Here is a 15,942-nt window from a genome sequence, read left to right on the forward strand (position 1 = left end):
CTCTCCATTCTTCACGTTTGGAGTTGTAATCAAGTCTCCATGTGGGCCACTCCAACCCCCCCCAAAAAAATGTTGGAGCAGTCGTTTAACTCGGAGCAAGTGTTTTAAACGCCCTCCCCGATGCGGCCGCTCAGCCAATAGCGTGCCCCTGGGGGCGGGGGCCACCGTGCCCCCCCACCCCCTCCCCCCGGCGAGCATCACAGGCTGAGGAGCTCCTCCGACACAGCTCCTGCCAGATTTGGTGAACCCTAGCACCAGATGACTGTCAGTGCGCATTTCCCACCGGCCACAGGCAGTGAGAGGTAAACAGGGAAGCGCGGCTGGGGACGAGAGCGCGAGAGCGTCTGCGCGACGGTGGGAACAGCGTGAGCGGCTCAGAGGCGAGCGGAGCGACGGGCAACTTCACCGGCGTCTGTGGCCGCGCACCGTCGAGGACGGGGGCATCGCTGCTGAAGGAGGAGAGTGGAGTGTGCGCGGGCGCTGACTGAAGCGGCTGCATCAGGAGCGGACTGTCGGAGGGGAAACGGAGCAGCGGCGGAAAGGAGCGGAACCAGCGCCACTGGAAGCGGACACTGGGAAAAGAAGCTGGTGCAGCGGGGAAAGTTACCAACTGTGGGGATGTTGTGTTAAGTGCCAGTTTGCAAAGTGCCCGGACTATTCAGAGTCGTTTTTTGCACTGGATGCTATTATAGGCGAATCCCAGTGCGCTCGTCCATCCGGTGATATTCCGGAGCCTCGGTGGACCGTAACCAGCCCCGTCGCATAGACGGCACCAGTCAATTCTTCCACGCAACACAGTCGGCGACCAGAGCAACTACAATGACTGCACTGTACCTCGTCTTTTGCCTTATGGTCACAGGTAAGGCATGATTTCTGCTGTGTCTCAGCGTCCGGGTCCGTATTGATGGACCGCGCTCCGCACTGGCGCGCTGCGTCAAACCATCCAGGGCTCCGGTGTGGAGGCGCCGCTGATCTGCTGCAGTGCTACAAGTCACTGCTATTAATTGCTGGTAAATGTGTGTCCAAAGAGTGATTACAGTGGGAAGGTTGACGGTCTGCGACCCGACCCGGAGCAGCGGCGGACAGTGGCACTGCGTAAATGTGGAAATCTGGCATTGTTTCTGCTCGGGTTGGGATTTGGAATGAGGGAGACCGTGGTGGTGGATGGATAAACGGGGGGTTAGGGTTTCAGAGCGCACTCACGGAAAGTTTCACTTGTAGGTTTTGTGAAGCTACGGTGCCGTGGACTGCGTCGTTTGCGCAGGTGGCTGTGCGTATGTTATTGTTCCCGTGCTGATGTGACGCTCTGATGTTTAATCACGTAAAGGCAGAAATAGGAGACAGCGAGTCGATGCACAGCTTGAAACTAGAGCGGAACGTTCAGCCTGATGAACCGATGTGCAACTGGGGGTTCGTGTCGGACTGTTACGCAGCGGTAGTTACGGCGTCGTTACGATCGGCGCGTAAACAGATAAAAGCGTCTCCGGAGGGGGAGAGGGGTCGCGTTTTGGAGGCAGGGAGAGTGAGTAGAAAGGGATGGGGGAGACAGGCTGGAGACACAACGCACCTGTCTGCGCCCCCATGCGCACACATGCACACCGCCGCCCCCTGCTGCGCTTTGTTTACCGAATCACACACTTTGTTTATCAGTCTTAAAACATAAAAGAGAGTTATTCCATCCATTCCAAGTGTCAGCGTGATTTAGACGGGATGCGTGTTTAATGGCAACATGTGGAACTTAGTATCAAATTAATAATCTTAAAATGTAATAAGACAGAGAGACATGATCTATGTTTTTGTCGCAGGGTAAATATAATCATTATGAACAAGCAGCCTCTCTGAGCAGCTGGTACCATTTACCCTAATAATTTACTGCTGCAAATGTGTTGGTGCAAAGAAATAAGCTTTCAGCAATTAACGGCGAGCAACTGTTGACTTATCAGCGTTTTTCAGACTACTTTATCATCCAGTGCACGGTATTAGCACGCTGGGAGGAAATAATGGCATTTAAATGTAAGCGAACACATGATATCGCTGACAGATCTTCTGTGGGAAGGGAAAAATGAGGAGGAGAGACAATTCGTTTCTGGGCTCGTTTCTTCGCCTGTAGCTTTGAGGCTGACTCGCACTCAGTTCCACCAACTTTTTAAGATCACATATGGGAAAAAGAGCACGGGAGCCATTTGCTGGGAGTTGATCTTTACCTTTTGCCCCGGTTCCGCATGGCTTTGCCATTATTCAAAGCTTGGGGGAGGGCTATGACACCACTAGACCCCTGCTCTCTGACAGACTAGTAACAGCTGGATGAGACGGGGCAGTAGCCAAACAGTGGCATATTTCCCTCAACCCTTCCACCCCCCACACACACAGACACACACACAAATCCTCTCTTACACATAATGAAAACGGTAACAGCTGCCCTAATTAGACTCTCTGAGAACCTGGACCTTGTGTATGCTGCCAGACTCACACAAACCCACTGATGTCCCATATATGCATTTGTAAAAGCGGAAATGTGACCACAGCGCCCGGCTCCACTTCGTACGTATGTACACTGGTACAACACTGATAATTTACTTTCTCAGAATGTCCCTTGGGCTCCCAGAGGAATTGGATTCCACACTGCATCAGTATTCTGAGTAATCTTCAGTGAGCTCCTCTGTGGAACCTCTTGCTTTGGGTCGCTCGCGTCTCATCGGGCCAAGTTCAAAGGCTGCGAGCCGAGATTACAAGTTTTTCTCCCTTCCTCTTAAGTCGTGTCGCCACTCGTGTCTCACTATAGTGTAACGCTGTGGAAATTTTCCACCTTGCTTCTCCTCACAACTCCTTTTGCCTGGTTGCAGAATGTGTGACTGTGGAACACGAGGACATGAGAGCGTGTCTGCTTAATGGGCCGGGGGCAGACTTTCACCAAATGCTGAAAGCACGCACGCACGCACGCACGCACGCACGCACGCACACACACACACACACACACACACACACAGAGGACTAAAACAAAGCATGGGAAATGTTAAACCCACACCAAGCCCATCTTCCCGTGTGATATCTTAGTGGACGCAGGACCAGCGTGGTCCAAAATGTTTGTTTTAGAGAACGGTGCATATTTCATGAGCTGCCACTCTTTGGATTCTTGCGAGGGGGGGTCAGCGTGGGCGCGGGGAGGAAGAATTTAAGATGGGAAAGGGAGGCGTAGGACGGAGGGAGTGTCTCGTTGCGGGAATAAGACTCGGATGTGTCACAAGTGTGTTGATGATTAAGCTGACAAGCAGCGGGGAAACACTGAGGAAGACCGCTGAGCGTCGTTAACCTTTTCTCCATCTTGTTAATCTCGTCTCCGTCGCTCTGGCACACGCTAGCGCTCGCGCTCCCCTCTTTTACTTCTCCCTATATCTCCCCCTCCATCAATTTCATTCCCCGCATGCCTCCTCGATACAAAGAGATTGAGGATAAAGTAGCTAAGTGGTAGAAAGTTTGGAGGCATGAACCCGAGCCAGCCGAGCCAGGAGTGCCGACACAGCAGAATGTGAACACAGCGGAGTCCTGAACAGAAGCGTCTTGCATTATTTAGGAGACATAGTCATGGCAAAGATATAGATGAATTTTGGCCTGCTTTGATTTCCTGTCTGCGTGAGCTCTCTGTAATAGTTTTGCTACATGGTTGTAGTGAACATTGTATCTGAATTTTCTAGATTCACTTGTGGCTACAGACACACACACACAGACACACACACACAGACACACACACACACACACACACACACACACACACACACACACACACACGGTTGTGAAGCCTCATAAGCTTTTTAAACAAACAGCTCTGGAGTTAATGTTGGAAAGCCTCTGGATTTTCACTTTCACAAACCAGACAGTTATGAATGACTGAGGTCCCAGACAATAGGACCCGCTGCCTGTTTGCATCCTGAAAACGTGTCATCCACACATGCCATTGTCTTTCTGCCCTTCGTCGTGAGCATATTCTCTCATTTCCACTTCCCGCACACGCACATAAGGAGGCTGTGGAGGGAGAGAGGAAACAATAGGGCTTCGTAAGGTTGCCCATCTCTAATCAGCTTTGCCACGCAGGTAAACACAGATAAAGAGCTTGGCAGCCTGTCCTCGGGCTTTCTTATCGGCTTTTAGCAACTTAGCTGGATGTGTGCGCTAGTATGGCTAAAAAACAGGAAGCCAAGGAGCCCAGGTAGCAAACAGGCTCCTCCAGTATGTTTGTATTTCTCCCCACCAACCCCCTTTTTGTCCTCGCTTTCTCCTTGTTACTGTCCCTTTGCATCCTCACCTTGTCTTCCTCTGGGGCAGTCACAGGATCCAGGGAGGAAATGACAGGGAATAAGACAATGGAATGGGGTGTGTGTCAGTTTCCTGCCATTGCGGGGAGTCTTCTTTCCCCCACCTACAGCACTTCAGGGTGTATCATCAGGATACAGGCCGGTGGCGACGACACCCGCGTGTTTGCTCTTTTCTTCTCCTGTACACACACAATAATGGAGACGATACAGAGCGCAAGGAACTGGGATTAATCCTGTGCGTGTCATTAAAACAGCCCCCCTAGGGAAACAGTCAGGTTTGTGTGATCGTAGCTATTTTAAGAACGACTAGGATTGCATTTATCTCCCCCTAAAATGCAAGTGTCACCTCCTTCCTAAGAGATGTATCACCATTTCAAAACACCCTAAGCCCAGAAACCAACATACAAAAGAAAACTCACAGACATACTAGACCACACATTCATTTTTATTTTCCAATCAATTCTTGCCCTGCAAGACAAGAATTTCATATCTCCTGCCGAGACAGAGAAACCAACAGCAAATTGAAATTTATCTTCGGCGTTGCAGCAATATCTGTTCCTGTGTTATCTTCACCAGCCGTGTTCCTTAACCCTGTATTAAAGATAGCCCTGCAGGAGAGCGATTCTGCCAGCCGGCGAGGGGCTCGGTGAGCAGAAAAGTTCACGGAGGAATGACGTTTATTTAACAGCTGATATTGATTTATTTGATTCGCCTCGTTTGAGTTGTGATCAGTGGCGGCGCCTACGAAAAAACAACTCGTAGTGTTCAGCGGGGGTTTATTAAAGCTTATGGCATATGCACATCACCCAGGAATGAATCATGGCGAACACCCTCGACGCACACTCACACGCACACGCGCACGCACGCACATTTGGACACAGTCACGGGGGTCAAGGACACACACAGCGACCCAGGATGATAAGCTAAGATGAGTGTTTGCCTTCTTCAGGGCTGTGTGCCCTTTCTGGAGCGATTAGTCAAAGTCCAACTGTCTAATTAATGATGCTCCGGTGCTCAGGACATGTCATCTCCTCAGCCAACAACGGCTAAAACACATTCAAGGAAACAAGAGACTGTCTGACTGCTGCTCGTTTTATCGGGTCGGGGTTAGGAAACAGTGCATGGGACTAAAAACTGCCTGTTCCTTGAGGTCCAGCTCACCTCCTGCCTTATTTGTCTTTTCATCTCTCTTTCCTTTCACTTCAAACCTCCTGAATTCCAGAGCTAATATTGTGACTGTGACTCAACTATTGACCATAACAATGGCCTGGACGTGGTTTGGTGTCTTCTTCCTCTTGCACGATGAAAGATGTTATTGTTTGAAGCGGAGCGAGTGGTTGGAGAATGTGCAGGCACGTCTTTTGTTGCGGGCCGGCTTTTCACGTTTTCCTGTGGCTAATTTGGGACAGGTTCGAGAGGCGAACCCTGGGAGGTCCGTGCGAGAAGGCGGCCAATTTGCCATCGACTGAGGAGTGTCAGTCAAAGCGCATCGATCGGGCATTTAACTGCGGCTCCCTCTGTGGTAAAACATGTTAATGTTATTGAGCCGCACGGAGACGCGGGAAGCGGCGGCGTGTGGGCGGCATTGAACCAGCAGGCGGGTAAGGTGTGTCTGTCTCATGGCCAAAGGAGGCTGATGTGGGCTCAGCATGAGAATAGCAGGAGGGAGAGAAGGGAAAGAAAGACAGAGGGGTCAAAGAGATTTACTGCCAGGAGCCTAACATTTCAGGTAATGGATATGCTTGTATTGGTGTAAACCAAACCTGCTGGGCTTTTTTTTTTTCCAAGCATGGTAGAGGTGGAAAAAACAACAAAGGTGTAACTGACTGCAATTCTGAGGGGGATTAATAGAAAGTTGATATTCCAACACCTCGGGCTACACGTTGGATCTCAGGTGTACGCTTGGACAGGCAGAAAGCGGTTGTGCGAGCGTATCGGTGTGCGTGAGTGGAGGATGGGGCGATTGGTGGGGAGGGGGGGGGGGGGGGGGGGGGTGTTTGGGGCGGTTGTACGAGGGTGAGGTGCGGAAAAAGCGTACGGTGGGAGGACTCCTGTGAAGGCGCGGCCAGCAGGACAAGAACACATGGCTAAGTGCCTCCCAAGCTGGCTGACGTGAACCCAACACCCTCCTGGAGGAAGCGACCCGGCCATTGTTCCAGCACATTGCACCCGTCTGACTGAGGCATCCGAGTGCGGCGCCGATCCCAGAGGGCTGGAGAGTGAGCGAAGCACAGGAGGAGAGGGACTGATTGTTCCCCGCTCAGACTATCCACAGATGGGGCTACGGCACGGGACGCTGGCTGTTTGCTTTAGAAAAGTCCCAGGCGTTTGCTTCCGCCGTTGCGGCGTGCAGAAGTCTCGGGGGGATAAAGGAGAGGCAACAGCAGGGGGAAGAGAAGGAGGCAATGAGGAAGAAAGGCGCAGAAAAAGGACCTTGCTTAATATAATGTCAGCGTGAATATAGTGTCAGTGCCAAGAAGGGAAGACAGATGATACAGCTATACAATGATAGGGTAGTTGGGCGAGGGAGCGCTCAAGTCCTCCCGTTTCCAAACAGAGACATATAGAGCCCGAGATAATGGAGAGGGGAGGGTGAGTAAAGAGAGTAGATGGAGGAAGGGGAAGAGCAAGGGATGAGGCGCAGGGAAGCCAGGCTGCATCCATCATGTGGTTTGGTGCAGAAGCCATTTGTACCTATTGTTTTCCATAATTTGTTTTCTCCGAGGCTGCAACAGGAGGGGTGAAGGCGAGAGACAAAGCTTTGGCAGCTACTTATTTTTGCACTAATTACTTAAGTGAGACAGCATAATTAGATGTATAGCTAAGCAGACAATGGGCTGAGAGAGACAGCAGATGAATTCGAATCCACGGGAGGAGCGGCCCTCTCTATTTCACATTCGCGAACACTAGAGAACATGTTAAAAGGAGTAAAGGGATGGAGGAGGATGAAGGGAACGGGACAGTAAAGGAGACGGGGCGATGGAGGGGATAAAAGATAAGAGGGAGGGAGAGAAAACCCCTCTTCACAGGCTGCACTTTGAGGCGCGGCCCAATGCTTCTGGAACAGTCACCTCACTTAATATACCTGCTCAGCGGGAGGGGGGGGCGTATAAGGAAATGTGGTGAAGGGAAAGAGAAAAGGGCAACGGAGGAAACGGGAGACGGATCTCATCTTTGCTACTTCAGATCAAAGGCAGAGAGCGGCAACAGAGAGCTGTTTGTTGGGGCTTGTTTGGGAGGGTCTCTGTGTGCGCGGGGTCGCGGGGTCGCCTCGCTTGCCATTCTGTTCGGGCGGCATTGTGCTCCGATGGACCCGGGAGGAGGACGAGGAGCCGACGGCCGCCTTTGAGGAAATGGTCCGTCTCCTCGGCTAATTGGAGGGACTGCGGCGCCGGATCCTCTCCCTCTGTGCGCTGGATGCAGATGCGCATCTGCTCAGGTCCGCGAGTAGGCGGCCGCGTGGGCGTGTCGCCAGCCTTTCACTCCTGTGATACAGGGAGAGATAAATAGGACCTTAATGAAGCCACTCAATCACGGCATGTTAAAACAGCTGACTGGAGATGGAGGGGCAGTGGGGCCTGGGAGGAGCCCAGTGGAGCTGGTGATCACACATTCAGTTCACTGTGGGTCCAGGCCTCTCTCACCCTACGGAGGCTCAGGTCTGGGGAGGCCTTTAAAAGCCTATTTACACCCATTGCTTTGTTTAACCCCCAGCAGCTCAGGCCGGGACACGTTGTCTCGGTCGTGAGTGCGTTTGTGTGCCGCTGGGTGGGTTGTTGAATTGGCCACGATTTCAATTTTGTGTGATCCGTCTCCGAGCATGTGATGTTTTGTTGAGCCGCCTGCATCTCCGAACTGGCACCAGCTCGTTTTGGGGTGAAAGACGACACACGAGCGAAATCAATGGCCCAATTCAACGTATTACAGCCATGACTGTAGCTGTAATTGTGTGGAAATGGACAGTGGTCATGTGGATCCCTTTCATACCCCCAGGCTTGGATCGCAACTGAGGCTTCGATTCATTTACTCACAGCTTTGATTTTTTTTTCTTTTTTTACGAGAACACCCTACGATTTCAGAGACTCTCACATGATGGCGCGGAAAGAGAGATCCTTCCGTTATGTGAAACGGATGAAGCCTCCATTCTGCCAGCTTTGCCAAAGGACAAACAACACTGGGCTGCAATTTTCCTGCACAAATAATCACTTCTCTGGTCCTCCCTCTTTCCAGCCTTTGTTGCTTTGATCCCAGGTAATGTGTTAACAAGCAGCGGTATGTGTATTCACACCGAGGTGTGAGAGTGTGTGTTTTTGTTTGCACATGTGTGCCTTGGTGTGTGTTTTCACACCAATTAATGAATTGCTTTGTAATCCAGCTGAGGTGACGATGGCCCGTCTCTAGCAGGGCATTGACCCCCCCCCCCGTCAGTCTCAAGCCATGGTGGTCAGGGTCTCCGTCTCACGCAAACACAGTAATGAGACCAATCTAATTAGTGCTTGTGGTTCCAAAGAGGAGACCCCAGAAAACCGCAGCACCATTGTGAGCTGCCCTAATCAGGGGACCGCTCAAAAGACACAAGACCCAGTGCACCAGTGGGAAAGTTCACGCATCGTGAGACCTTGAATTACCATGCCAGTTAATTGGGACGGGAGGACAAAAAAAAAGGAGTAACTGGTCAGACCCCCACAGTCATGACCACTGAGGTGCAACTTTTCCCCATTTAGCCCCCCACCCCACCCCACCCATAGCGCTCCACTCCCCGAGGCCATGCAGAAAAATGATTTTGTTCTCAGATAATTCAATCTGTTCAATATCAAATAAGCTCCCTCCATTTTTCCAGCCCATTTTAACCTTATCGCTCAAACTGCTAGCTCTGGGGGACGAGCCTCATTCCACCTTGTTTAAAAGGAGCTAAGAAAAGAGGGGAGGGCAGGAGCGCCTTTTAAAAGCCTCTGTTTGCCGTTCTCATGGGCCGCATGTGAAACCACGGGCGAAGCGATTGAAGGAGAGCGGACGAGTAAATGATCTCAGGACACAGAGCGAGGTGAAGGGACGGGGGGCGTCCAGGAAGGGGGGGGCGGCGCAGGCCCCGTGAGTTGTGGTACTTCATGTCCGGGGCTCTAACTTGTGTCCCACAGCACTTAACATGCCCCTAACCATCTCTCCTGGCAGTTAATTAGAATCCAATAAGGTTGCCGCCTGTTGGTCATTGTTCCTCCAGTGTGTTTACCCTTTCCAGAGGCTCCATTCGCTGCTTAATCTGCCAAGAAGCTGAATGTCAATAGGTCAGGCCAGGACTCCAGAGACCTGAGAGAGAGAGAGAGAGAGAGAGAGAGAGGAGGAGATGGAGTGAAGGAGGAAGGAGAGCGGATCAGGGGGATGAGGGAAAAGGGGTCATTTCTCTCTTCACTCACAATATTTTACTTCACCGTTCCTCGCCCGTTGTTGTTTTTCACCCCCCCCGCGTCTTCTCTCCTCTTCTTTTCTTCTCACTTCTAATCCGTCCTCTTGATTGTTCTAAGCTGCTTTCAGCCAGTCCCTGGGAGGGTGGGGAGTGGTGGGGTTGGAGTCTGTTTTAATTAAGATTTAAAAGACGACTCCCTCAAGAAGGGAGATTTAAGAGCACGATGGACCGAGCACAGCAAATGAGCGAAGGCAGGACAGATTGGGGCGAGAGCTCAATAAATATCAGGAATAGGTAAAAAAGCTTTTCTTTTTTTTTATCGCCTCGATGCACGTGTTGCACACACCCACTCAGTCACACAAACACACTCGGAGGCATTCGAGTGGCTAAGCCAAATGGGATTTTTTTTTCATTTGTAATCAAGCGGCACAATCTATAGAGATTGATCTCAACTTCCTGTGATTCATACCATATCCTGCGCGGGTGATATGGGATCAGCGGTAGCCAGCAGCCGAGCCGAGGGACTTATCGTCACACTCTGTCTAATGATCGATCATCTCACCACATTGGCTTAAGAGCCAGTGATGCTCCACTTGTTTATCAGCGCTTCAAACCCGAGGCCTCTCTGTGGTTGTGACCTGTTTTGCAGACACATAAAATTCATGACGGGGAGAAGAGGGGCGTTTCAGGGGCTGCTTGTGTTTGCGGACGGAGGCTTAGCTCGTTTCCCTGGTTAATGTGGTTCTATTTGGGAGGCAATGTCAGCGCGGTAGACGTTTCTGCTCGACACTTAATTAACAGGCTTATCGCACCAGGACAAAGGCGATGTCTCTGTAGGAGTCTGGCCATCAGAGATACACGAATTGTTACCGTGAAGCATTGTTTTACTCCCTTCCAGCAGCCAGTAACACACAAAATGTGCGTTCTCCTTTGTGCGCCAGCGGCAGCCGGAGAAAAGGCATGTGCTACATGTTTGATTTAACAGTCACACAACACACATCTGCCCCGACCGCTAACTTCACATTCTTCCGCCGGAGTAAAAGCCCACACAAAGCAGAATACACAATGAGGTGTTTAAGTTTATCCACCCGTCGGTGCAGCCGCTGAGGTGTTAAAGGCCGGCGGGGGTCACGGGCCCCACCCACGGCCTCCTCTGCAGCGATGCGTCCCAGCGCACAGCCGCCATATGTCCAGCATTTCACAACCAGCGCCGGCCCACCCGCCACGACAAAGACCCGCTGCCGACGAGGGCTGAGTGCGGCGCCAGCCACCGGGCGGAAAAAGCAAAAGCCTGGAAGGTGCAGAGGAGCGAGAGGACGCAGCTCCAGCGTCTGCCTCAATCAGAGCCCCCCGAGACTCTCCCCAGCGCGCACTCTGCCTCTGTCAGTCACAGCTCCGTTAATAAGGCCGGCAGTAAACGCCAGGAAAGATATGCAGGGATGAAAGATCCCTCTCTCGTGTTGCTGCTTTGAGGGTGTGTTTCCGAGCGTCGGGGGGCGGCAAAAGCGCCGTTTTCAAGAGTAATGCCGCATTTTAATGGAAACAATAAACCTATCTGCTTATAAAATCATATTTTGTGTCCCGTAGCCGGTTGTGTGTAAGCTCTGGGACGTTTGGCAGATAGGAGCCCCCCCCCCCCTCACCTCGACTTAGCCGAAGGTATAAAGAAACCCATGCCAAAGGATAAAGTGTGTGGAGGTCCTGGAGGAAGGATATATCACACATATTCCTTCACTGCAGCGATTAATATCCAGGAAAAAAAGGTCAAACTTGACTTGAAACGGTCCAGTATATCACAGTTACATTCAGAGGCTGCATTTCATACATCAATCCCTGCTGTGATGTCTCATCAGCCTGGTCACACAGGAGAGACCCACACTACGCATTATCAAAGATTGATGAGGTGTTCTACTTAAAGAAAGGGGGAGGGAAGACGGCTGGTTAGGGGAGGGACCTTTGCCTCACCCGCCGCCCGGCTTCGAACCGACCACCCCTGCTCCTGGCCAGTAATGCCAGGCGACCCGACCCCATGAAATATGGGCTGAGTTCCTTGTTCAGAGTGCTTGCTTAATAATTAATTGATTAATTAGTTCGCTCATTAATCATTTATTCATTAATCATGGCCTGATTTTTCTAGAGGAAGCAGCACAAAGTGAAAAAACCCTGACTTCACATTTCACTGTAATTATGCTCCTTCACTTATCAACGCTTAAGAAAAGGCGTTTCAGGAAATTAGTTTCCTCTTCCCTTCTTTTCCTCAGCACAAAGTAGGATGTATTGAGGTCGGCAGGTAACGCTTTTTTCCCCCTTCTTTCCATGTGTTGTGGAAGCTCAGAGTCATCACTAATTTTAAAAGAATGTTTCAAGTTATGGGAAATCTGATGAACGCTATAAAAATGTGCTGTTAAATTAAAACGTGCCTCTTCTCCACCTCCACATGAAAGCGAAGAGAAATTCAGGTCACAGACGGTAACGGCACGCGTTGATTAATAAATGGCAGTTTGAAGGCCGTTTGTCGGAACTGAGAGGTGGCGGCAGAACCGTGCATTTATTGTTTTCACTGGATCGGGGCCTCGTGGGAGATGAGGTCATCTGTTGAATGGCCAGCAGTTGCGTTCCCTGGACAGAGCGACGGGACGGTAGGTGGGAAATACTTTCTACGAATGGAGGGAAACGCTGGAAACGGGTCCGATCAGGCGCATTTGCGTGGCTATGGGCTCCTGTCGGTTGCAGAGTTCACAGCACGGCTCAGCTGCCTCCTCTGAAGAGGCTCTCGTCAGCTGCAGACAAAAAAGAATTATGCATCAAATTAAAAAGAGCTGCGGTGAAATGGAGGCAAGTCGGGCATTAACCTCTAAGCTTTCAAAAGCACACATATTAAGCAACACTAATGAGACTCTTATTTAGCCAGCTCTGTTTTATATGCAAACGCACACAAAGGCGCCGCGTTGACTTCAATGCATCATTGCTGCTTCTCAATGAGCTCGTCTCTCTTATTCATCTCACCAGCAGCAAACACTGGAGAAGTGAACAATAGCGTAGATGTCGCTTTATGCTCTAATGAGATGCATACATTTACAACATTACCACCCTCATTAAAAAATAATAATAATAAAGGGGAAAAAAAGTATTAATTATGAAACGCACTACTTCCTATCGTGAGGAGCCAAGGGGGTCTCCACTGGGCTCAATTAGGAAGAGTAGGCCGCAAATCCCTAGACTAAATTAATTGACACCCCAGGGCTTTAGGCCCACAGTCCCAGTACAGAATCTATGTAGAGAATCCCTTTGTTTTCATTCCCAGCACCTTTTAGAAAAAGCAAGAGATGGAGGCAATTTCAACATTATCTCTTCATTGCTTTATGGATTTTTAATCTATGATTTATTTATATATTTATTTGGTTTGTTTACTCGTCATGTGTGCAGCCAGGATTTACCCTCTTTCCATTTTTTTCAAACTCCTGTCCCATCTTTGAGCTGCATTTCCATTACACGCCGCCGCCGCTTTATCCAGCGTGTCAGCTGTTACGCACACACCAAACAAGGGGCTTTTGCAAACAGCACAAGTTAATGATTTAAAAGCACAGTAAATTATACTGAAAGCCCTTCTATCTAAACAGTGGTGAAAAGGGGGGGGGGCTGCGGAGGGGTAGAAAAGCAGGATGTAGCAAAAAAAAAAGAGAAAGAGAAAAGCAGGAGGACAGAAAAGGGCTGGAACTGTGACACAGATCCAACCGGCATCTGTCTTGCAGTGAGAACACCAGGGGGTAAGCAGGAATGAAATGACAAGACTAGCTCAATCAACATCTTGTCAACACTGCTGGCTGATGTGTACAGACAATTTCATAGCGCCACCATCGACTCCCTCCCCTTTTCTCTCGCTTTTTTCCATCCGGCTTTTTATTTCCTGTCCTCCTGCCAGCCATCCAGTCACTTGCTATCTGTCTACAAGAAGTCAGCTCTCAGCTCTTTGGCTCTTGGCTTCAGAGTGGGGGAGCTGTTTAAAAGCGGTGCTAGAATTATACTCTGAGAGATGCTTCTGCCCACTAGAAACCCTAAAGATACGGGACTGTGACAGCGACTGTGCGCGCGCCTGTGTGTTTGTGTGAGTGTGTACAGCAGGCGGGAGAAGACACTACAAGAATGAGTGTATTCATGGCACATTGTCAGGCACTGCAGCACAGTGACTGCATGAACCATTCAGATGCACTCGCACACAGACTGTGTCACATCAGCACCCTTGCCCCCCTCCCCCCTCCCCTCTTCCCCTCCTTGTATGCATACCACTCTATTACTCCATCCACTGCATGTGTTGTAGCAGGTACCCAGGGAGCAGCTCTGCCGCTGCTCGCCCATGCGATCAGCCTCGCTGCTGCCCTGATGTGCTCAGCGCCCTATTCCAGCAGAGAAAAACCTTGTGGTGACAGCCTTGGAGACAGACTGATTACAGCGTTCCATCAATCCCCACTCAGGCCCGCTCCTTTGCAATTTGAAACTGACAGGAGCCCACTTTTTCCATTTTTACTGCACCTCACTTTTTTTTCCTGGTCTTTCTAACACGTAGTGGCTCTTTTTTTCCCCAGTTGTGCCCCCCCCCCCCCCCCCCGACCCTTCGTTCTTGAGTGCTGTGTTGACAAGCTGACACAAACCCCTGTGATTTTCGCACCAGGGATGCAGGGAGTGAGGGGGAAAGGACAGGGGATGCAGGGGAGAGGAGAGGAAGACATGGGCAGAGAGAGAGCGAGAGGCTGGCGAGAGATGACAACTGACATGGTGTCTACAAAAGCGGGGCGACGGCAGAAAGAACCATGGAGGAGGCGAATCAACAATTAGTAACACCTTATATAACTTTCAAAGGGCGCCTGCTAGGCATTGATTTCAGGGACCACGGCTCACTATCTGCAGACGTACGCGTGATAAACAGGAGTGAGGGGCTGGATTTTAGAGGGATGCTGGATTGGAAGAGGATTCCCTGGCTGGGGGTATCAGCAGAGCCACAGTGGGGGCTGTGTGGATGAGTGGGTCCACTCTCTAAAAAGGCTCCAGATCTGAGCCAAGTTTTTCACAATGGAATAAAGGCTGAAAAGGGAGGCTAGGAGGATTAAACTCCAGCAAAACAGCTCTTAAAAAGCTGTTAGACTGCAATTTGGGCACCAAAAACACAGAATGGGAGAAAAGATAGTGCGAGTCGGTGGGTGGGAGTGCAGCCGGAATGCAGCGTGGGAGAGGATGCGTGAGCCTGGGCAGCGTTGAGGTGCAAGAGAGGAGGCCATCTGCACGAGCACGAGTTGAGCCCATTCCAAATGGTCCAAGTCGACACACAGAGGAGGTCGCGCCTGTCGCCCGTGTGCTGGGTGCCACACGTTGGTGGGTGGCATGTGTGGCCGGACCAGCTCCAAACCATCAGAAGCGCTGCAGGAGTCGCCGTAATGAGCTCAGTGGCCAGATCAGGCACGAGCTGAGTGCAGGGTCCGCTCTAGGACACAGTCTTCGGGTTGGGCTACCTCAGCACTACTGTCTGTTTGTGTGCACACACGCACAGGAAGAGGAAGACAAAAGAGCCTGCCTCAAAACAAAGGGATAATAATTCCATACATAGAGAAATGGAGCTTGCATTTTCAGGCCCGATTTAGAAGCCTTATCTAGACAAGGCACAATGGATGGCATTTGGGGGAAGGGGCTGTTTATTCCAAGCTTGACACTTTTTTGCCAATTGCCTTGTTTTGTGCTGCTTTTTGTCCGCATTTCCTCCTCATTTTCTCCTGGCTCTCACTGTGGAAAACTCGCACCAGCCGGGCCCACGACGCCGCTTCCACCGCTGGAGGGGGGTGGGAGGCAAAAAAGGCACTGGGCACTATGTTTTAGCATTTTAAATTATTACTGCACAGAGCAAATTGTCCAGTCAAGTTGAGAGCTCTCGTATTTATAGACCCCACAGGACTGGATGCTGCACTCTTTGCGCTGGATGGGAATGAGGACATGGAGGAAAATCGGGACTAAAATAGGGACGCGCTCCCTTCTGATGCAACGCGGAGCCTCTTGGAGCGAATGACGATATGCAGCTGAGTGTCAGGGTACAAACAAGGGGAAATGGACAGCGTGCAAGTTGTTACGAAGACAAGTGTGATGTTATTTTATAATTTATTTGACGGCTGTGGCTTCTTAAATAACTTATGGCCCAGAACACGGGGTTTTGTCAGAAAACGACGTAACACATTATGATTGCAG

The 15,942-nt window shown here is 50.6% G+C and overlaps 1 protein-coding gene across 2 annotated transcripts in view; it reads left to right on the forward strand.

The window, feature by feature from the left end:
- The first annotated feature begins 212 nt into the window (after positions 1–212).
- kirrel3l (kirre like nephrin family adhesion molecule 3, like) overlaps positions 213–15,942 on the forward strand; it is a 30,301-nt gene continuing 14,571 nt past the window's right edge. For both annotated transcript variants that reach the window (XM_029129864.2, XM_029129866.3), the window contains exon 1: positions 213–859. In XM_029129864.2, the coding sequence (XP_028985697.1) occupies positions 820–859 (40 nt within the window). In that variant the 5' untranslated portion in view covers positions 213–819. The remainder of the gene's footprint in view (positions 860–15,942) is intronic.

This window comes from Betta splendens, chromosome 16 (assembly GCF_900634795.4).
Source record: "Betta splendens chromosome 16, fBetSpl5.4, whole genome shotgun sequence".
NCBI classification, from domain to species: Eukaryota; Metazoa; Chordata; class Actinopteri; order Anabantiformes; family Osphronemidae; genus Betta; species Betta splendens.